At 40.3% G+C, this 23,726-nt stretch overlaps 1 protein-coding gene across 6 annotated transcripts in view; it reads right to left on the bottom strand.

Annotated features, from left to right (window-relative positions):
* CHCHD3 (coiled-coil-helix-coiled-coil-helix domain containing 3) overlaps window positions 1–23,726 on the bottom strand; it is a 250,867-nt gene that overhangs the window by 139,626 nt on the left and 87,515 nt on the right. For all 6 annotated transcript variants that reach the window (XM_019751017.3, XM_074315354.2, XM_074315355.2 and 3 more), the window contains exon 4: window positions 21,580–21,697. In XM_019751017.3, coding sequence (XP_019606576.1) covers window positions 21,580–21,697 — 118 coding nt within the window. The remainder of the gene's footprint in view (window positions 1–21,579; window positions 21,698–23,726) is intronic.

Here is a 23,726-nt window from a genome sequence, read left to right as displayed (position 1 = left end):
ATTCCTAGCCCCCTGGGGGGACACAGAGGGAAGAAGAGAAGAATTTGGAAAGGGGTTGAAAACACATCATTACTCCAAGAATCTTCTGTCTGCAACCTGTTAAGGATACTTGTTGATCATCTATTGCGAGAAGAAACACTGATCCAGCCACTGTGAGTATCAAGAAATACAGCACTGCATTTTTACAAAGTGAACGCACACGCATTAGCTTACTAGGTCCTACACCAAGGAACCTATACAGGAAATACCACGTTCGTTTTGGATGAGAGGGAAGGGAAGCTTAGATCAATGTGAGGTGACTGGCTGAATCTCTTAAGCTCATGAGTTGACAAGCCCAGAAGTCAGGTCTTCCGTCTCTAAAGCCGGTGCTCTTTTCTCAAAGACCAAATAAGAATGAAGTGCATTAAGAGGGCAAGGGACAACAGGAAAGAAGAGTGGGGACAGTTTTTTTAAAGCCTAACAATAAATATGAAGAATATGACCGGTTCAGGAAGCTTGAAAATGTGTACGGGCTCCAAGGCTGTGCACACCGACAGCCTGGCTAGGAGGCCAGCAGAGCCATTCCAACCACAGGGCTGCCGCGCACCAGTAAGAGAAGGACGATACCTTCCCTCAGTTGTTCATAACGAGAGCTGAGCGCTGGAATAGTGTATTTTCAGATATACATGCCCAGCTCCGACCTGTAAGTCTGAGTCGATGGGACCCTCTAGCCTGGAATCCCAGACCTTCCTTCATCTGCACCCACAGTTGACAAAGAAAAAGAGCTTGGTGTAAAATTCAGTTCTTTAAAAGTCAACTACAGATTTGACAAGACCAAGTGAAGAACAGGAAGTGTAGTGAAGAATTAAACAGTAAACAATCCTGTCCAGGAAGAAGGTGGTATCAGCCCTAAGAGATTTTTAACTACAGAAAGGAAAGTCCTAAACAGATATATGGGACGCTCAAGGTCATACAAACTACAATAAACTCGCGCCATATAGACTTTGCAGAGCATCCTAGTCTCAAACGTTTCTAATAACAATTTGCCGCTGAAGTCCAGATTACAGATTGTAGTAAAAACCAAATGCTCATGACCCACAAAAAGATTCTAAGTGACCTTTTCAGTGGGAGTTGGCCCCTAGGCACTAAAGAATAATAATAATATGGGAGGTGGCAGTAAAATATTGCACCTTTAGAAAGACCTTTGATGTGTTGTTCTAAAGAGCCATCTATAAGGTAGACGTCAACGTATCTATTATTTACTTATTTTAGAACCATGTGATAATAAGCTCAACAGTCCATTCAATACTTTGCTTCATTAAACTGATAGCTGCCTACTCTGGCCAGTGAAAAAGGCCTATTTAAATGGCAAATGCTTCAATAAAATGTAAAAGCCCATGAACTAATGTCATCTAGACTCTTCATCAAGAAAATCTGTCCGTGACACCTAGTCTATAAAAGAACCTTAAAGAGTCCTCTATTCAACTTTTTCACACAGCCTTATTAACTTTGTAAGCGGGCAATTTCCCGCCAAATCGTGTCATAACGCGGGGCTTTTTTGACATTTTCTCACCAAAATTAGACTTTCCGTAAAATATTCATATCTTTCGATCTATTTGATATTTTTCTATGAAATTTTCAGTGTTTTAGTTTAAAAAGAGGTCTCTATTTATTTACTTTGCAAAATTTTTGCCAGTTCCAACTAGAGGCGATATGACGAGTTTACTCGTTTTCCGCAAAAAAAGTGTTAAGTGATTACAACCTTCTCAAGTGCTTTGAATTTAACATATTGCCAAGAGGTGTTAAAGCTGAAGGAAGACTCTGAAGATACTAGCCAACCATAGCCTGTGGGAACAGGGCCCTGTCACGATGTCTGCCTCAAGGAAGGCTGCGCCCCTCACCCCCAGCTAGGTTCCTATGTCCACTTCTACAGATGCTCCCAGGAGCATCATCCACGGTCATACTCCACCTAATACATCCACCTAATACATCCACGGTCATACAACCACCTGCCATGTGGTTGACCCCAGCAGCCCAGAATGGGCCCAAACTGCCATTACTTGAAGATCTGCACTACTACTGGACAACCCAAAGGAATCACCTCCATGGCTGCGTCTCCCTGGCCCCAACTGTGCCCATTCATACTGATTTTCTTCCGACAGTGATTCTGGAGACAGTTGCAGCAGGCCTGCTCAACTTCTGCGACCTACTGTGGACAGCATAAAGTCCTTTCGATGAGCATTATTTAGCTCCCACTAAGTGTAAATCCCTGTGTGGAAATGAAAGCACAAACAACAGGATTCTTTTCTGCCCCTCCAACCCCTATAATGGAATTTACATTCTAAAAGGGAATGAACACACACTTAGCCAAACCATACTCAACTCAAACAGGGAGTAAGGGTCATAACTGGGTGACCATATATCCTGGTTTCCCTGGAACATCCCAGTTTATGTGTAGTGTCCTGATGTAATTAATTAAGAATGTTTCCCTTTACTTTCCCTGTTTGGATAAATTATAGTGTCGCTCTCGTCATCAAAGTGTTATGAACAAAGGGTTTTAGGCATATGGAAAGGTTGTGATCATTTCTGAATAAAGAAATCAGGAAGCTTTACAAAGAAATCAGGAAGCTTTATTTCTTTGAAATAAAAGGTAAAATTTAAACAAGGAAACTGAGAGGTGGGTGGGAAAAATATTCCAGGCAGAGGGACCAGCATGACGAGGGTCTGAAGCACTTATCAGCCTAACCACCTTATTCTGTAAATGGTAATCTATAGCATGGCTACTCTAAGCTTCCAGCTCCTGACGTCACACCTGGCACAGAAAAGACACACAAAACCCACAGGTTAAAAATTATGTGTTGCTATTCAACTGAGTGAACTGGGACATACAACCTTAGGTCACCTATGTCTTATTACACAGCTCTGCAGTTCCAAGATGAAGACCAGGGCCATGATACTAACACCTTTTGGCGCCCTGCAGTTTAGAACGTTTAGGAGATGGACAGAGCTGGTAGAACCCACATCTCTGCAGAGACGGGGTCAGAGGTTACTGTTAGGCAACCATCCAGAGACATATTATTGAGAAGTGAGTGAGAGAGCAAATAACAAAGCCAATGGTACCACGTTAGCCCTCACCTGTGCCACCTTTGGCATTTCAACAAAACAGGGACTCCACCCTGCTCAGAGACACGGAGCCCACAGCTGCAGGTCCAGGTGCTCAGTGTCCAGCTCCCAACGTTCCACAAAGTCCTGCCCAGAGAAGCCACAAGGAGAGCCGCAGTCCTTAAAGAGAAGACTGAGGTCCCCCAAGGCAGGATTTCTGCCTCTAGACGCCACATCAACTCTTCTCTGGATCTCCAGTCAGCCATCATGCCCTGAGGTTTCTCACTTGCCAGACCCCACAATCGCATGAGACAAGTTCTTAAAACTCCATCCACCCGTCCATCCCTCTCTCCACATAGAACTTTATTGGTTCTGTTTCTCTGGAGAACCTAATACAGATTTATCTAATATTAAGCCCATGTATTTGTATAGTGTCATGCACTTTTACAGAATACTTTCAAAAACATTGCCATCCCGGCCCGGTGGCTCAGGTGGTTAGAGCTCCATGCTCCTAACTTCGAAGGCTGCCAGTTCGATTCCCACATGGGCCAGTGGGCTCTCAACCACAAGGTTGCCTGTTCAATTCCTCAAGTCCCGCAAGGGATGGTGGGCAGCATCCCCTGCAAGTAAGATTGAACACGGCACCTTGAGCTGAGCTGCCACTGAGCTCCCGGATGACTCAGTTGGTTGGAGCGCGTCCTTTCAACCACAAAGTTGCCGGTTCGACTCCCGCAAGGGATGGTGGGCTGCGCCCCCTACAACCAGCAACAGCAACTGGACCTGGAGCTGATATGTGCCCTCCACAACTAAGACTGAAAGGACAATAATTTGAAGCTGAATGGCACCCTCCACAATTAAGATTGAAAGGACAACAACTTGACTTGGAAAAAAGTCCTGGAAATACATACTATTCCCCAATAAAGTCCTGTTCCCCTTCCCCAATAAAATCTTAAAAAACAACAACAACAACAACAACAAACCAAACATTGCCATCTGACCCAATAAAGACCTGTACAAGTATAAAGCAGCACCCCCCCGCTGCCCGCCAAAAAAAAGATCACGAGTAAAGAGATTAGAGCATTAAATATGAGTTACTATTTTTATTCCTTTAGGGTTAACTCCTCGTTCTCCCTATCTATAACTATTTCAGCTTTAAGCGTGATACATACCAATTCCTCCTACTAAAATATAAACTCGATTAGGGCAGGAATTTTTTGTTTTCGCTTTGCTGTATACCCAGCATATAGACCACAGGGCATAATATTAGAATAAGCTCTCAACTAAATAATTCTTGAATGACTAGAAATGCAAATGGAATACACTCACACCTACATAAACATATATACAGGTATATACATGAGGAAAAAGCAAGAGTAAAAAGTTCACTCTTGCTAAATTAATGGAGATTGGTTATGACAGCCACGTTATGTTTTACATTGTAAGTGCTTTATTACAATTCCACATTAGGATAATCAAATGTCATCATAATCATGCAATGAGGTCAAGTGATGGTCATTATTCGACGACCATATTTCTGCCTCTTCAAGGTAAGACTAGAGAGAAGCCAGGGACATTTACCCACTATCTCAGTTGTCGTAATAGTGGCCTTGAAGATAACTAATAGCATGGGCTTTTCCCTGCCATGATTTAAGAGACATTAACGCATACAGTAAGTTTCTGTCTAGGAAGTTGCAACACTAATCTTTGCCCAGCTACTTAAGTCTCCCAAGTCTCTTATGGAATGATACGGAAGGCCACTGAGAAAACTGTACCACATAAAGGAGCCAGAGGAGGCGCCTTCCACCAAGATAAGCATGCATCCACATCGCTCTGTTGAAGAGCTCTGTATCCCAAATGCCCTCAGTGTGTCCAGCTTACACAGAAAGGGGCTGCCCCATCCTCAGTAGGGCTTCTAATCCCATGCCAGCCCAAACCTGCAGAATGAGCCCTGGCCTCTTGTTCCCTGGCCGGCAATCCTTGGAGCCTATCTGGAAATCACCATTAAAGAAGATTAAAAACATCCCAAACAGGGAAGCTAGAGATTTAGGTGCTAATCCTCACTCCGTCACTTCATCCTGAAGGGCCCTGGGCCTCTGTCTTCACAAACAGAAGGGGGAGGTTAGGTAAGGTGATTTCTACAGTCCCTTCAAGTTCTCACAGGAAGTACGGTGATTATGCACGGAGACTCTGTCTCCTTTCTACATCAAGGGTGACTGGCCACCAAGATAGGGGAGAGGAAGGAGCCGGAGCCCCAATAGCAGGCTCTGGGGAAAAGTGTGAAGTGGAATCGGCTAAGATCAAGTGTCAAAGTGTGAAGTGGGCCTCAGAACTCTCACTGGGGGCTCCCACATCACAGGGGACGCCCTCCACAGCACACCCTTCTCAACCTCCTTTCTTCAGTGAGGTTTTGAAGAACAAGGCACAGGGGTCGTTACTGGGAAGCGCATTAGGCCAGTTGTTAAAAGGCCTCCGGTAAGGGACTAATTACTTTGGTGAAATTAGTATTGCACATTTAGAAGCCTCCTTTGTCAATAGTCTCAGAAGTTGAGAGAGACGAATCAACGAAAAGGCTAAATTATCACTTTAAAATAACAATTGCATCTGCCAAGAAGAACAGGCATTTGGAAACTCCAGCCAAGACGTGCTCTATCTATGTGGAAATCGGAGAGTTATTGGATAAGCTTTATGACCTGAAAGCATGCGGGCCGGTTGGCGTGAGGCTCTGACAGTCTGCTCTAAGCATCTCCACAGAGGCAGAGGCAGGCAGCCACCAGGACCGGACAGTCGTTAGGCCAGGGCCAGGGTGAGAAGGACACAGCACTGCTTGTCCTTTTCAATCTTTGCTTTATATACGAGGTCAGACAATTAAGTCCGCGAACTCATCCAAGAGAAAATACTTCACACCTCATTGCTGAGTATCATAACTACATCACCTTCGAAGTACTCCCCTTGGGCAGCTATGCACCGATGCAAGCGCCTAGTCCACCCTTCAAAGCAATTCTGGAACTTTTTCTGGAATGGCCATCAGAACTGTCGTTGTATTACCCTTGATGTCATGAATGTCATCAAAGTGTCTTCCTTTCAATATTCCCTTTATTTTCGGGTAAAGAAAGAAGTCACTGGGGGCCAGATCAGGTGAGTAGGGAGGATGCTCCAATACAGTGATTTGTTTACTGGCTAAAAACTCCCTCACTGCAGTACTGTGTGAGCTGGTGCATTGTCGTGATGCAAGAGCCATGAATTGTTGGCGAAAAGTTCAGGTTGTTTTCTAACTTTTTCACGCAGCCTTTTCAGCACTTCCAAATAGTAAACTTGGTTAACTGTCCAGTTGGTACAAATTCATAATGAATAATCCCTCTGATATCAAAAAAACGTTAACAACAGTGGTGCAGGAAGTTTGCGAACTTAATTGTCAGACCTCGTATATAAAAATAGGTACACAAGTGGACACTTTGGTCAATGTTGCTCAAGCAGTAGTTCACCGTCATCAGAAGTGTCTGGACGCTGATGGTAACCACTTGGAGCACCTCTTGTAATTGCAGAAGTCAAACGTGACTTGTCTGTATATATTGAGTATTATCTTTTGTTATCTGTATATATTGAGTATTACAATTTTAATCGTTTTTCCCTTCTTAAAATGTGTATACATTTTTTTGGCACTCTCTGTATACATGGAACATATATAAAATTTTTAAAAACAATAATGGCTGTAGGTGTCTATTTTTTAGTATATATAATGAATACTTACTCAATGCAAAGAACCAGGAAAACAGAAAAGTGTTTTAAAATTGCAAGATAAAAATTTTTACAACCTATACCACGCTTTCTGCCTGTTCAGATATACAGATATGAGAGAACAGGTTGATTTTTAGTCTAGTGCACATCATACTGTAAACATGTCCCATGATATTAATAATCTTTTTAAAACTTTATTTTAAAGACTGAGAAAGACTGACACATTCTTTCTTTAGGTGTGTTAATATATTCCATCAATGCCAGGTAAGTCTTACTCTGGAGTCACTCAAGAGTATGTGTTGAACTTTAGCCGGAGACAACTATGTCTCCCTTATTTCTAAGTTTCTGGAAAGGAGACGTCTGACTGCAGTCCACCAGCACAGAAGAGACCTCCCAAAATGCAAGTGCCCTGTCCAGTTAGAAGCTTCAGGCCTTGTAAAATCTGCACACTGACGAGGTGGCGATCTGACACACTAATACCTTACCGTGTCAACTGGGAGAGGAGACGGTGCGCTGCTCTTCCCCGAATAGCATCGAGCATCCTTTTCACCCAGTCAACAGATGTGTACATCAACGCTGGCCTTGAAAAACCAAACATCCAGCACTTTTCCCCCTTAATTCTATCTTGTCAGAGAGAAGGAAATAAGAATTTCCAGCCCAACTAACACAAGGGCGAGGTGAATCACTCCCCAACTCACTGAAGAGTATATTTTTGTGGAGGCATCACCTGGCAGTGGCATCAAATCACATCATTACTCCATCTATCTGCCAGATGAGCTCTAAGCCCCCAAACTAGGTTATGCTCACATTCCAGAAACTTTTTCAACCTCCTGCAATGTAGGTAATACTACGAATTTGGAGAAATAGCTCCCAAAGCCTTGTATCAAACTGTACACACCATAAGACCATTCCCTTAATACACAGTTGCCTGTTACTTGCTTGTGTCCTATCTTCAGTGACAGGGGAACAGAAATGTCCTTTGTGCAGCTTCTGTAGGATGACAGACATTAATAGAAATGCACAGATGGATTTACAGCTGGCATGGATCAATTTCTACTTATTTTACAATTATTGATTGGGGAACTCAAACAGGCTTTGCTATTCGCCAGACAAAAAGCTAACCACCCCCTTTCATAAATCTTGAGAAAAAGCCAAAGAAACATGAAAACTGATGTATTCTGGAAACAGAGCATGCCAAGACAAGATTATAACCAACTCAAAGCTGAGAAGCAAGGAACAAATGTATCCTCAGACTAGCGCTTGAGAAACGTGCAGTCCTGGCAAGTCACTTTCCCTCGCAGCGGCCACTTTTGTTGCTATCGGAATTGACAGGAGGCTTTTTCATTTCAAGTAAAAGATTTCTGTCAGGGCGAACGTATTTTTATCCACTGCATGCATTTGAATCATGTCATTTACAAGGACAGAACTTAACGACTTCAACAGTGTGCTTTCGTTGTGTCATTTAACAGGCCCGGTATGTATGTTCCTAAGGCTCACGCACACACAAAGTATTCAGAGGGAGACGAGGGTGGGGGAAGCCACATTAAAACATACATGCAGAGCGTATGTATAGCCACACATATAGGTTGGAAACGGTGAGCTACAAGATGGAGATACATGGCTGAAAGAGGCTGTATTCGAAAGGAGTATGTTATTTAGAACTTGTTCTTTTTGATGCCTTCGGGATTGAAACTCAGCCCATTTCTTTATAATATACTGAGTTCCTTAGGGAGTTAAAACAAACAAACAAAGAAACAGAAAAAACAAAGTTTGAACACGCGATACATTCTGCCACCCATGCATGACAGGGAATGACCGGAACATTCTAAAGATGCGACTGGCGCTGTGTTGCAAGTTTAACAAGGCGGGGATGGTAATTAAGAAAGAAAGATCATGGCACAAACGGGCGAGGGAGCGACACGAACAGCCAAACTTTAAAAACTAACAAATGATTTTTAACGAGTTGAAGTAATACATGGGAAATGAGTGAAAGATAAAGAAAGCATTTAAAGAGATGAATCTCTATTTGGACTTGGAGACAGCAAAAGGGTTTAATCCATGAGAATACCAAAATTCAGGGCATTTAATTTAATAGTCATCTTATAGCGGTATAAAGAAGACCAATTTCTGTGCCATTTAATTTGATTGTATATGTATTTTAAATGCTGTTCATTGAAGTTTATTTTGCTAACAAAAGTCTGAGTTTTCATTCTAGGCCAACAAATATATATTAGCAGAAAGATCCCATCCTCTTATGTTCAAAAGACCCTTCTCATTCTGACCCTTTCAATACAGTGACCGCATTTGTACCTGTGCCTATGACTAAACCACTTCTACTAATCAGAATAAGGTTTCAACAACACAAATTCAATTTAACCAAGAAAATGAGGCTTTCAACTTTAACTATTTTTCTTTTTTTAAATGGACTTTTTTTTTAATAACTGAAGAAAATTAAAATAGATGTGTCTCGTGGACTTGGTAACCTATTCATAAAACAAAATTACTTTATGAAAAGTCAATTTATAAGTAATAGAACTTTGCATTCTCTAAGAACTCCTGTATTTATATATTTATTCATCAAGGTAACAGACTTGAAAGAAAAGTACATTAACGGCCTTGTCCCCATTTTAAACAGATAGAAACAAAGGGCATAAAGAAAAACAGCAATTTGCCTAAAATTACATGGAGCAGTACTCGGAGGGAGGGAGGTGGCATAGAAAAGGCTATTTCAGAAATATTATTGTTCAAAAACTCTGTAATAAAATAGAAAAGAGTTTACAAACAGTTTTTAATGATATAACTAGGATGTCTGCTACATTTCAAAGACATAGGATCTATACAGATGCTGATGAAAGAGCATTTAAGTTGTTTGATAGTTTGGGTTCATGAAAAGAAAATATTCAAAACAATTGCTTCCTCACCCACAATACAGAATATGAATCTATATGCCTGAAATTTCATCTTTCTTTTCTTGTCCATTCTACTTTTGTCTTTCTAAAATTCCAGCAATGACAGCATGAATTCATAAATTGAAGTTAACACAGTATTCATCAGAATCCTATTGTTTGCAAATCTTGTTTAAAATTCTGTAAGACATGACAACTAAATGCAATATAGGATCCTAGAACAGGATGTGTTCTAGGAGGAAAAATTGCTATAAAGAACATAATTGAAATCTGGATTAAAAATTAAAATGTTGCCTCAATGCTAAATTTCTTCATTTTGACAACTGTACAGGGAACCCCCATATAACACGGCACGTCTATAACACGGCTTCGCTCTAACACGGTTCGAGAATTGGGGAAAATCCTTGTACAACACGGCATCCTAGAACACGGTTTCACTCTAACATGGTTTGAGAATCAGAGAAATCCCCAAACAACACGGAGCGTAAGAAGAGGTTTTAAGAGCAAACGATATCTCATTTGAAATTTGTCATTCGAGTGTGGATGTCATATCGGATTTGACTGCAGAATTCCTTAAATGAAGAGCCTTCCAATGAGAGAAGCACAAAGTTTAAGAGAACTTCACAAGTGCTTTGCACCATATGTTGAAATTTACAAAGATCTCTCAGCTAAAAGCAAGCAATCTAAAATAACAGATTTTTTGCAAAAAGGACAGAAGTCAAGATAATGTTGAAGAAAGTTCAGAGAATGAAGATACCTTGTCAAAAAGAAAACGCCCTCAGTTAATGGTGCTTAGTAGTGATGACGAAGAAAACGTTATTTAATACATATTAATGTTATACTTTTGGTGAAAATTGCTTTAATAAATATATTTCTCTTAATTAATAAAAATATAATAGTATGTCTTTGTAATTTTTGGAAACTAACCCCGTTTTGTACTAGTTCTTTGTTTCGTATAACATGGATTCGCACAACAAGGCATTTTTTAGAAACCTAACAACTGTGTTATATGGCGTTACCTGTACTTGGTTATGGTAAGAAACACTAATTTTTAAGGGGTAGAAGCATTAAGGAGCAAATTGGCATGATGTCTGCAACCCATGCTCAAATGGTGCACAAAATGTGTGTGTGTGCGTGCAAGTGTGGTACATGTAGTCAAGTTCTTAGCTCTTACAACTTTTCCGTAAACTAAAAATTCATTAAAAGTAAAAAATTTAAGAAATGAATTTTAAAGTTCTATTTCCATAGGGTCTAAAAAAATGCCTTGACTGCATGCAACACAAATTAAGTGTACACACACACACACACACACACACACCCCTAGCAATGTTTATACTCAGCTTTTAATTTTACAATAGAAGACTTAGTAAAAATTTACTTACCAGCTCTTTCCTATCATTTGACCAGAGCTGTAAGGAAAGAGCTTTTCTTTAGAAAACAATTTTTTCTGTTACATTAGTTAACCTCTGTGAATAAGAATTATTCTTGGAGTTATTAAACTACATTAATAGTTATATAACTACCTCCCAAATTTGTTTCTTTTTTTTTTAACTGAACAAATCTCCAAAACGGTCAATGACATAGTTTTTAAAATTCTATTCAGCAGTTGACTTTACAAGGAAAACCTATGGCATATTTTCACTTTAAATTTTTCTTAAAATTCAGTGAAAACACAAAATACAAAAATTGATTGAATTCACTGCATGACTAAATTGGACAATATATGCGTATATTACATTTCCGCTTAAAAATAATCAGCAAGCCTGTCTCTACTCTGCTCAACAAGCATTCTGCCAGGTTAATGCAACTTTATTACCCAAAGCAGAAAAATAAGCAAATTAACTTTTACCTCCCCTGAAAATAAAGAGTTTACATTGCACATAAAGAAAAACAAAAAACAAAACAATACAAAACATAAAAACAACAGGAAAGTTTCTGCCTTTATAAACTGATGTTCTGCTAAGGGCAAGGGAATAGGTAATTCCTACAAACCAGGTACTTCTGGACCTATATTAACCACCTCTCCCAAAATATAACAGATTATAGCAAACATTTTTTGGCAAGTACACTCAAAAATGACTTTATAAAAGTATACAATAACATTTCATTTCACCAGTATCATTTGCGATGCAGAGATTCACAGGTGAGACTTTTTTTTTTGAATACGGAATTTACAACTTGAAGTGTCAAAACTTTTCCAATGAAAAACGGTTTAGATGGAAATTTTCATTCTAAAATGTACTACTCCATTCTTTGTTCTGAAACACATTACTGGGAATCCCTGGTAGTGTTACAGCATTTCACTGAGCAGTAACACACAAGCCCACTCGAGTGACGAGGGCTGTCTGCCTCGGCGCTGAGGAGGCGGCTTCTCAGGCTAAGATGGTTTTTGCTTCATGTGTATGAATTTTCAATGCCTTTTTTATTTGTCTGCAGTAATTTCTGCTTTGTCCATGTGCCTGCCCCTAAAAGTCCCCTCATACTTTCTAATACAGTGGCCCAATCCACTATAGGGTAAAAACATAATAACAACTAAATATGCTAAATTGTGCCCCAAATAAGATCACCTACACCGTGAGGGTCTGACCTATTGCTCTCTCCCTGGGCAAACTTTAGATTCACGGTCTCCTGGACGTATGTTTTATCATCTGAAACAGGATTGACAGATGCCCTGTTCGTATCAAACATTTCGTAACATCAGGTAATGGACTTGAAAGCTCTGGGTGAAATGAAAACTACTAAAAATAAATATCAGTTGTTTTTGTTGTGATGCTGGTTATTAATAAAGCTCATGCGCATTATGGTACCACCTGGAAACACTTCGTATTTCCTTTCGGGTTTGGAGCTATGGTTCCAAGCGGTCAGCTAGCTGTATTCCTGAGAATCAGACAGGCTAAGGAAACTGAAAGGATTAATGTTCAATGTCTAAGCAGAAAATTTCTAAAAGTAGGTTTATAGTCTCCAGTAAAACTAGCCCTGTGACACTGTCTTTCTATCAAGACAATATTAAACATAAATCTAGAATTATGTTTACAGTCAGTGTTTTAAACAGGCAGAGAAGATATTTAGACATACAGCTAAGTATAGAATTTTGTAACCATGTGTCACAAAAGATACAAGAATGGGGAGAAAGCTCGAAAACTCCTCTAAACTTTTAATTAATCAACAAATTACTATGACAATGAAGATACTTAATAAGTTTACCACAAGTAATCATAAATTATTGGTGCTGATCATTCCATTATAGTTTTTTGAAAAAAGCTTGGTGCTGTCGGAGTAAATCATATTCTGCTTGCGGCTATGTAGCTTACCTCGAATTATTTCAGAATCATCTAAAATGACTCATTTTTCTATTAAAATGATGAATGTGCTAAATGAGGTATGTAATAAATACTGCAGGTTTGTAAACAGATTCCTGCTCTCTAGAGAATGGAGGCCTGACTTCATTTGCTAATTCTGCCCCGCGGTATTTTTCAGGAGAAGTCATCCTTAAAATACAGTTAGCAAAGAAAAGAGTGGAAAGGGTCACGCTGGAACAAAATGATGAACGTCTTTACGGTCAATGAACTAACCCATGGCACATGCCAATAAACCCTGCCACCCCCAAAAGCAGGGCACAAAACATCAAGAAACACAGAAAGAGCACAACACAGTTCCATTTAGGAATCCTATCTAAGCAATAAAAACGGAGATGCATAAAATAAACAAATACAGAGCTGTTCTAGAACGCTCAACGTTGTGAAGAATTGAATGTCCAATAAACAAAAATGAAGTCGATCTCACTGCACAATAATACATCTCGTAGTCAACATTACTGCTATTCCATTTACCACTGAGCTCACTAACCCACATGTACACGCACAATAGGTTGAAAGCGAGTCTCCAAGGCTGTATCAAAACTAATAGCATGAGACCTGCCACTAAAGACAAAATGGAAAGATTGATGCTGATTGCACACAACGGAACTGACTGGTCTTACCGTCTCATTCAAAACAGAAAGTGCAAAGCTCTTCTTTAGGATTTAGAAGGCTTGACGGACTTCATTGTGCTTATGGTAAACTTCTAATTTGTTACAGGTTAAAGCCAACACAGAAGGCCATATTTCTCAGCCTCTTCAGCAGGAAATGAGATGATGATGTCAGTTCAATAAAGTCTGAAGGCTCTAATGACAGTTCATTTCGTACCAGGCAGTGGAACAAACAAGTTAACAATAAACGCCATCTCATTGTAAAGAGATGGAATTAGAACCAGCTTTTTGCACCTTAGTTACCTATGGATTTTTAGTCAGTGCTCCCCGTCCCTCACCTTGACACCCATAATGGCCCAAGTGATGGGACGTCAATATGCTATTTATGGCGGGGCTTCCACACAGGACATCACTCTACAAGAGTTGCCCTGAGCTGAACAGTCGGCAAGCAATTTGATGCATTTTTTAAAGTGCATTTAGAATGAAAATATGACGGCACATCCTACGCAGAGACGCTCCTCATAGCTGACTTTAAATACTACTAGTTGTTGGCAACAGCACCAACAGCATTCTACCCAACTGTGCTCTTTTCTTCTCGAATCACTTTGTCAACAAAGCCGTACAGTCTGAGAGAGTCCCTTGGGGAAAAAAGCAACATGAGCAAATTGCAGTTACCTGGACGCTGGGTCCACTGGGCAGACCTGCCAACCTGGAGTGAGATTCAATCTCTGCTGCCCCAAGAATTCTCATCCATTCTCTCCTTCTCTCCTCCCGGACCCTCAGTATCTGCTCCCCAGGAAATCAGGCTTCCGTAAGGCTCTCTAGTAAAGTTAAGATCCTAGGTAATTCTGCAGAGCCGGATGAGGGCGGGGTGTGACAACGTACACTGAGAAACACTCTCACCTGGTTCAGTTTTCAGTATACAAGCAATACTGACATGTGTAATAACCGTCCTAGCCTTTCTCTGGGCTCTCTCGTTTCTACGGTAGCGGGAAACAAACCTACCTGAAGCTGACCTGGCAATGCGTGACTAACAATCTTTGATGAACAACCTCTTCCGAGCGCTGTGCGCGTTCCAGCTGCGATAATACACACAGGAAGTAACGACCACACATGAGAATAAGAACAAAGAACGTCAAGGGAGAAGATGGCGTACGGATGCTTTGCGCTGGGCACTAGAACGGCTTGCTGGATCCAAACACAGAAGGCACAGCGATGCAGGGAGGCCCTGCTCCCACCTGTCTTGAGGGATGCTGCCCTTTCTTTACCTTTCCTGATACGATAGTAACTGAGCAAAGAGAAAGCACAGGACTTGCAGATGGATCCCAGGTCCCATTCTCACCAATTGACATCGAGGAAACTATCTTATACGTAAATGGCTTAGATCCCTCAAACATAAAGTAGGAATTCTATATTTAAATCGTCTTCAAAAGCAAAACTCAGAATCGTCAACTTCATTTTTGACATTAAAAGCAAATTAATACTCCATGCATGTCAAAACATTTGGGGCTTGGTGTCTATAGCAAGAAAGCCAGCAAGTGGCATACATAACCAGAGGGATCGTGTTAATAGAAGTTAAAGTCAAAGTACTAAATTGCACCCAAAAGACAAGAACATTTAAAAAGCATCTCTAAGTGCCCGATAAAAGAAGCCAGAATACCTGCGGCTGCAATGCCACTTCATTTACCTTGTTAATTTTCACGATACTAACATGCCCATGTAATCACTCACTGTTCTTTCACACAGAACTTTTGAGCATGAACCATGCTGATCATTTCAAAACTACAACCCCACTGTCTCCTTTGCCCTTGGAGAGGACCCCACTTATACGTTAGGCAGCAGCAGTATTATCTACTTTCTTTGATTTAGTAGTTCTCCTCCATATCCCAAATGCAAAACCTTTTTCTCTTTTACCATGAAATTTCAACTGTCACAGTTTGAAGCACAAACAAAACGCAGAACTGAAAAGGACACACCACAAAATTAATCAATTCTTCTTGATTGCTTCACTGGTGCATTTCAGACAAAAAGGAAACTGGGGATGAAGAGTGACATCTTGCTGAGAGTCGCTTAAATCTGCAAAACCTAGATTTATGCATTCACCTACCCTATTTTTTAGTGTTATTTTTTTCTAAGCACTACGACCGTTTTACAAATTCAGAAATTATAAGTAAGAAGAAGAAGAAAAAAAAAACACAATGTAATTACCTTCCCCCACAAACTACACTTGGCTGGAGACTTTGAGGTGAGGAAAAGCAACCAGATCTAACTCATATCCCAGCAACTAACAGCACCTAATACACAGTAGGTGTTTAATAAATTTGTGTCCCTTGGAAAGGGACCAAAACACCTAATGATCTGACTAATGAGCTCCCTGTTTCCTTCCATTTCTTCCTCTATTCTATCCTTGACACTTCACTAGCGTGAGCTACCAAAATGCCCATCTAACCATTTCCTTTCTCTGTTTCAAACCCCTGGATGAATACAGCCCAGGGTTCTTTGGGACTCATGATCTTAGCCATGCCAACTTCTTCTGCCCCGTCCCTCAACACTCCTTGCACTGTCTTCCCACTCGGCCACTCTGTGGAGTTAGTGTCCCATTGTCCCATGTTTCCGAGTGCCTGTGCCTTGCCATGTCAGAGGCTGGGACCGGCCACCCCTCTACCATGGATTCAATTATTTTCTCTACATACTTGAGAACCCAGCTCGGGCACGGCCTCCCTAGAAAATCTTTTCTATTCTTCCCCATTTCCTCTCCTCCCATTTCTGGGGCTTGCATCAACTCAATTCTTCATTTCTTCAGTCAACACGTATTTATTGACTGTTTGCTCTCTGCTAGGCACGGGCACAGATCAGACGCTCCAATGTGTATTGAACAAATGAATGAAGATAGAGCAGTGTGTTCAGAGAAAAGTCCCTGCTTTCACAAAAGTGAGAATCTCACAAAAATTTTAATAGAGTGAAAAATTTTATAAAAAATTTTTAATTTTTATAGAGTGTGGCTCTATAATAGACTCAGCACTTTCACATTATTTTAAATGTATCTGTCTGTCACATGCACTGTGAACTCCTTAGGGCAGGGTTTTGTCTTTTTCACTTATAGACCTTTAGTATCCAGCACAGTGTTTTTCATACGGTAAGTACTCAGTAAAATATCTGTCCAAACAGTGAAGGAAATTATTTCACATTTAGGTTTATAAATTCCAGAACATTTAAGTAAATAGTTCCTTAAGCAAAGACAGCGGGCTTCTTTTCAAGTTTAGATTAAAAAAAAAAAAACACAACATAATTCTGTGGTGATAACAAGAAATGGCTAATGTTGAAACAGCCTATTGAGAAGGAAAAAAAAAGTCCATCAAATTTTAATTGACATTTTAAAAAGAAATCAAATATAACTGTCAAGTCAAAAAAACACTACTTCCTGCTCTTTAATTTATAAAAAAAAAAAATTCTGACACAGCAAATGTTGGATTTATATGTACCAGGTCGTCAAAGATGCACAAAATGTCAAATCACATTAACTTTACAGGTTTCTTGGTGCTGCCCTTCTACTTAGTTTTCATTCTTCCCAGAGGTGCTTTCCTGCTCCTAAGAAGCATAGCTTTAATGTGAATTTTATTTAATACTTCATGTGGGTAAAATTATCAGTGAACTGCCTCCCCAAAACCTCTGGGTGAAATCAGCTGATTAACATATTGGTACCCAGGCCTCCGAGGTGGAATGAGGGGCTGGTAAGCTCTTCCTGAATCTAGAACAGGACTTACAGCTTCTCCCGCCAAAGCAACTCTTCCAAAAGGGAAAGTTTTGGTCAGATCTTAGTTGAAAACTTCAACAACAGGGCCACCATGACTTTGCCCTTCAAAGAGCTCTCAGAAAGCTAGCTGCTGCGACAGCTGTGGAAGAAAAGCCTGGATTCACATCTTGGGGGACAGCCATCTAAATGCCAACCGTCTGTGGGTGGAGGACGGTGAGCGAGAGAGGGAAGAGTTCGTTTTATCTCATGGCACCAGCATTCAGTCAGTTTTGTTGTTGCTTTTTTTCGTATTTTTTTCCCTAGTTCTCCTGAAAGACAGCTTTCCAATTCCTTCAAATGTGTGAAACCCAACCTTTACTTTCTTTTAGGCTGCAACATCTGGTTTCTGTAGAGGAACAAATCAGCGTTTGGCCACCACCCGCATATTAGGGGTAAGAATGGCAGCAGCAATGGGGGCCCAGATTTCACAGTGGAACAATGCTAATGTTTTTGGGGTGATTCTCCCATGAATCATGGGTTCTGAGGATGGCTGCTTTCCCAGCTGGGGATCAAGTGACTAAGGGACAACAGTAGGTTTGAAGTCACGTTCCACACCACACGTTTTACAAGGTGGCGGGGTACAGAATTTGGAAACCTGGATGGTAGGTATCCATAGTGGGGAAAAGGCAGAAAGAACGTTATAGCCCCTAAACACTAATTATATGTGTGATACTGCTTACTCCTTTAGTAATTTTTTTCTAAATTTCAACTGTGGTAAAATACACATAACATAGAATTTACCACCGTAACCATTTAGAACGGTACAGTTCAGGAGTATAAAGTACACTCACTGTCGTGCAGCCAATCTCCAGAATTGCTTTCACCCTGCAAAACTGACACTCCGTAACTATCAGAAAGCTCTCCATTGCTCCCTCCCCCCGGCCCTTGGCAACCACCCTTCCACTTTCCGTCTCTATAAATCTGACCACTCTAAATACCTCATATAAGCGGAGTCATACGGTATCTATCTTTTCTGGTGACTGCTTTATTTCAATTAGCATAATGTCCTCAAGGTTCGTCTATGATGCATGATGTGCCAGAATTTCCTTCCTTTTTAAGGCTGAATAACATTCCATTGTCTGTACAGACCCCGTTTTTGTCTATGCATTCATCTACTGTACACTTGGGTTGCTTCTACCATTTGGCTACTGTGAATAAGGCTGCCATGAACATGGGCATACAAATATCTCGAGACCCTGCTTTCAATTCTTTTGGATAAATACCCACAAGTGGGATTGTGGAACCATATGGCAATTCTATTTTTAGTGTTTTGTGGAACTGCCAGATTGTTTTCCATAGTGGCTGCACCACATCCATTCTCACAGCCTTGCCAATCGTGTTACGATCTGTCTTTGTGACAGTACCCATCTGAATGGTGCCTGAGTAGTTTTTATATTTTCCGAGTTTTCTATAATATCTCTGTGTTATTTTAGTAATTAGAGGGAAACCCAGTGAAATACATTCAACCATTAAAAGTGATCATACAAGAACTAACTTACTGGTATGGGAAGACCTTTACCATGTAGCCCAAAACTTTTAAAGGTGAAGGTTATTGTAAGTTATATGCGTCTATGTATATTATCCTCTACGTTTGGGGTTAGACATATACCCATATTCCTAATGTTTTATGCAGACTTAGTGGGATGTGAAAAGGAATATAAAAACAATCAACCAGAAAGTGAATAGTAATTATCTGTGGAGAGTGGTAACTTAAGTGATCTGAATATCTTTTGAATGTATTTTCTTATCTTTGCCCAATGAGTACACGTGTCCCCCACAATGACGACGAATAACAACACAGGAGGACACCTGGTAAAGAAGTTGGGCGTCATCGGGCACCTGAACTGCTACAGGCAGCCATGTGGCTGTGATTATCAATTATCACAAAAATGTCTGAGAACACTCAAGCCAGGGTGGGACCCTCGGAATCAGCCAAAAGCCTTTGTATAAATTCTACTTTTATTCCCTCAGTGCTGTGAGGGCTTTATTTGGCTGATATTATGATAGACGCTGAAATTCAGGAGTTGAGAGTATGGTAATTTGCCATTTATATGAGCATCCTACAACGCCAGAATCAATAAAGAAGAGACCTAACAAAACAGAATATACAATGCCAATTTCTTAGGCTTAACATGCACACACAGACACACACACACACACAGACACAGACACACACACACACGCAATAGACAAGACTTGTAAGGTACAAATGGGCTCAAGAAAAATGGATTCAAGGTAGCTCTTCCAACCAAACTACATTACATAATATTTCAGTTACTGTTATATAAGAAATTCTTATATTTCCACATTTTTGGTGAAAACTCTCCTTTTCATGCTTTATCATCCGCATGTGTGTATGTTTAATGAGGCTTTTTTTTTTTTTTTTAATCCCAAGCTTGCTTGTCTCCCTCAACTAAAAGAATAAGACAGTATGACCAAACTTAGGCACAAAGATGTAGAGAATAAAAGTGCTTCAACGATAAGAGATAAAAAAGCTGGAGCACAAACAAAAATGCCAACCAAGGATTCTTCTACCCACTAGAAACTAAGAAGCTTGCTCCCCCATCTTCCTTAAACACAAGCACGTTTAACCCTTTCAATGCCACCCGACCTCAAAACTGGGAGGCTATAACATTAGTGGAAATGACTCTTCAAAACCCTGCCCTGATATATTTTCAATATCCTCAAAAATAAAAAAACAAAAACAAAACAAAACCCCCAAGCTTAGGAGTACAGTAGATATCATGAATGATTGAATTACTCAACAATTAACGTCTTTAATTCTGGAATTATCCCCCTTTCAGGACAAATGACTTTCCTTCCCCATCTCTTGGCCTCAGTTCCACTCAACACGTGTGTCCTCCAAGATGGCTACCAGCCGGTCCCTTGACACTTCTTCTTAATCCATGACCTCTACTCTGACTTCACTGTCTACCATTCAGCCTGGATCCTGAATGAGTCACTGAAGAAGTGAATTCATTACACATTAATTTCCTTTAATTTTCTCTATTAGTGCCTAGTCATAGGTTAGCCTCTCAAAGAAAGGACCAAGGGAAAGAACAGAAGAGAGCAGAAACGGACCCGTTCCTTCAAATGTTTAACAATACCCAATTCCCCGCTGAACTAAGGACGCCTCCCCTCCCCCAGTCTTGCGTTTATAGTTCGCCAATATATAATCACATTTTACCTCCCCAGTGAGTTCCCAAATATGAGGTTCTGAAAAGCTACACGTGGTTTTCTAGGGAGGCTGAAATGAGAGCTGAACAGCCAGTGCCCCAGGCTTCATCCAAAGCAGTTCCATTTTTATCTAACAACGGGAAATGGTTTATAAATTACGGTACACTCAGAGACAAATATTATTCAGCTGTTAAAAACTGTATTTCAGAAGAACATTTGGTGACATAAGAAAATGTCCCGGATGCTAAACACGATACACAGCATTATCCGAATTCTTAAATATGAAACATACCTAGGAATAAAAATTGTCTACAAGGAAATACACCCCAGTGTAAACTGTGGTTGTGCGAGAATGGCAGATTTATGGGTGTCTTTTCAAGTTTATGCTTTCTATTCATCGTGTTTAGACACATTCGTGTAATGTTTCCTTCAAAATAAAATAATAATTTCTTTCTTTAAAAATTATGGTTCCCAAAGCCCTTGTTCTGTTTTCCCCTTTCAAAAGCCCAGAACGTGACTGATCAAACCATACTCACCTTTGTGGGAGCCTTCACAGACCTACATCTGGTTGTGACCAGCAGGATAGAAACAGGCTAGGCTGCTTGCCCCAGAGGTTTCAAAAACAATGAAATGAAAAGGGACACAGGGAGACACACACTCCATCCCTTCAAGTAAGATGTATGTACCTGTATCTCTCTGTTGACCTTTATTTCAATAATTCTGAAGTTACCTGCCTTAAAATGCCCTTCATGGTTCATCTCAGCAAATCGTCAATTACTTGTAAAAGGCAAAAATCAAGAAAATCTAAGCCAAGAGAACGTGAATTTTGTCAACCCTAAAAGTTGGCAGGCGTGCTTAGCTCTTCCCAAACGCTGGCGGTTTCCCTGTGAAGACGTTTTTCCCAAATCCGTGACACTCACCAGCAGCTTTGCCTTGGAACGCTCTTCCTCACTGGATATCCTCTCGCGGAGAATAGCTCTGGTCAGCTGCTCATTGGCTAAAGCCCTGTCTCGGTCCACTTCTTTCCCTTGTTTTAATCTGAAAAGGCAAGAAAGGTCTACCTTAGAAAACAAGATGTTATTAGTTGACAATTTTTTTTTTAAATGAAACACTTAAATAAACAGAGACACAGCCGAAATCACCTTGGCCTATAGTTTAACAAAAGCAAGTGTATTTTCTAGTAAATCCCCACGCAGCCTTGACCCCAGTATTTAAAAGAAGAGAACTCAAATACGTGATGTTTATCTATTTGACTGCTAAACTCGTTTTACAAAGGTCTTCTTAAGTAAAACTGAATCTGCCCATCTAAAAATTTATCCCTGGTACCACTGTCTGTCCTCTGGAGATATAAATAATAAATCTAATTAACAAGCCATCTACAAGACAAATATTTGAAGGTAACCATCGCTTCCCCTCACAATTGACTCAAATCAAGTGTTTACTGAATACACCACAAGTCCTGTGTGAGGCATTGATGACACCTCAATTGAGGCACTGAGGCACATCACCTGCAAGTAAAAGGGACACTAACTCGTGCTGAACGAGAAGGACATGGCCCGGTCCTCATGGATCTTATATTACAGCAGAAAACTCAAACCACAATGAAGATATCTCCCCTCCCAGGGAATTACTCCCATTTCCCAACAATCCTCCTATGCAAAATTGGCCAGACATTTCAACAGCAGGGCTGCTCATATCTGGAACGACTCCAATTTGTCCCTTAGCTCTGAACTAAACGTAACACTGCAGACATGGTTTGGCCAAATTACACAGCAGAACTGCACCTCCCAAGGCCTGCACACAATGCTAATTCTATTAATGAAGCGTCCGATTGCATTAGGTTGATCAGTAACCTCATCACACAATTAGATCGTATTAAGTTACAATCCACTAAAACCCCTCATTGTGCATGAAAAAGATAAATTGCTTTGGCACCGATCTTCACCATCGTGCCTGCCATGTAAAGGTATTCAGTAATCACTGAAGGAGAGTACATTTCAGCCTAATCTCATGGACAAAGATTTTCTGATTGCCTTTTCTTCTTCGAGAGAAAACGCCTTCATACCATCATATCCCCAAAGGCATAAGTGATGCTTTGAAAAGGTAAAATTGTTATGTTGGTATAAGTGAACTTCTGAGTGAAATCTGCTTTATAAGTGGGAATGATGAGCACCAAATGGAACTCCATACTAGTCTATCAAATTTTAATTTCAAAAAGATTCTTGAAAAGAGCAAAAGAAAAAAAAAAAAGAAAAATTTTTCTGTTAACGATTTTTAAAATGCTCCATCATCCTGAAACCCTGTCCTTCTCAGAAAACAATTATAACAGAGAAAAATCACCTTGTAAACTATATCCCAAAGTTACAACGCTCTCCCCTTAAAAATTAAACCTGTGTGTTTTTGTGTCGTGAATAAAGATGATGAACAGAAACAAATGGAAACCTGCCCTTTGAAATTCTGTCATGCAAAAGTAGCTACTAGGAAATTTTTCCTCAAGCAGTAAACACTATTAGGCTTATACAAAGCAAATGTCTCTATGTTACATCACAGTGAATTTCACAACAAATGCAGCAACATGCTAATTCAGGACACGAACTCACTGGACATGTACGATTGTAACAGAACAGCACTCATAGAGGTCCTATCCACTCCCCTGGAGTGGCAGTTCTGGAAGGATGGTCACTTAACCGGCAGCAGCAGCCTCCTCCGAGAACTTGTCAGAAATGCACAGCCTCAGACACTACCCCACACCCATTGGATCAGAAACTTGGGCGGGACAGCAAACTGTCCTTTAATAGGCCTTCCAGGTGCTTCCGATGCATAGCAAAGTCTGAGGACCACGGCCTTCAAATACAAAAATACTCTTTAACCCAAATAAATCCTGGCAAAATATAAAAGGAGAGTAACATCAAAAACGAGGTGGTCCACAGAAGAATATTATAGTGATAACTGCTGAGGTTACGAATCAGATGATCAGAGGGCAATTAAATCATTTTTACAGCACATCCCCTGCAAGGAGAAGATGTTATCTATTTTACAAGTGAGGTGGAAACTAAAATATTAAAAA

Source organism: Rhinolophus sinicus, chromosome 8, assembly GCF_057876585.1.
Source record: "Rhinolophus sinicus isolate RSI-liver-muscle chromosome 8, RSI-T2T, whole genome shotgun sequence".
Classification (NCBI taxonomy): domain Eukaryota; kingdom Metazoa; phylum Chordata; class Mammalia; order Chiroptera; family Rhinolophidae; genus Rhinolophus; species Rhinolophus sinicus.
The sequence above is the reverse complement of the archived record's forward strand: the minus strand, read 5'-3'. Positions and strand labels throughout refer to the sequence as shown.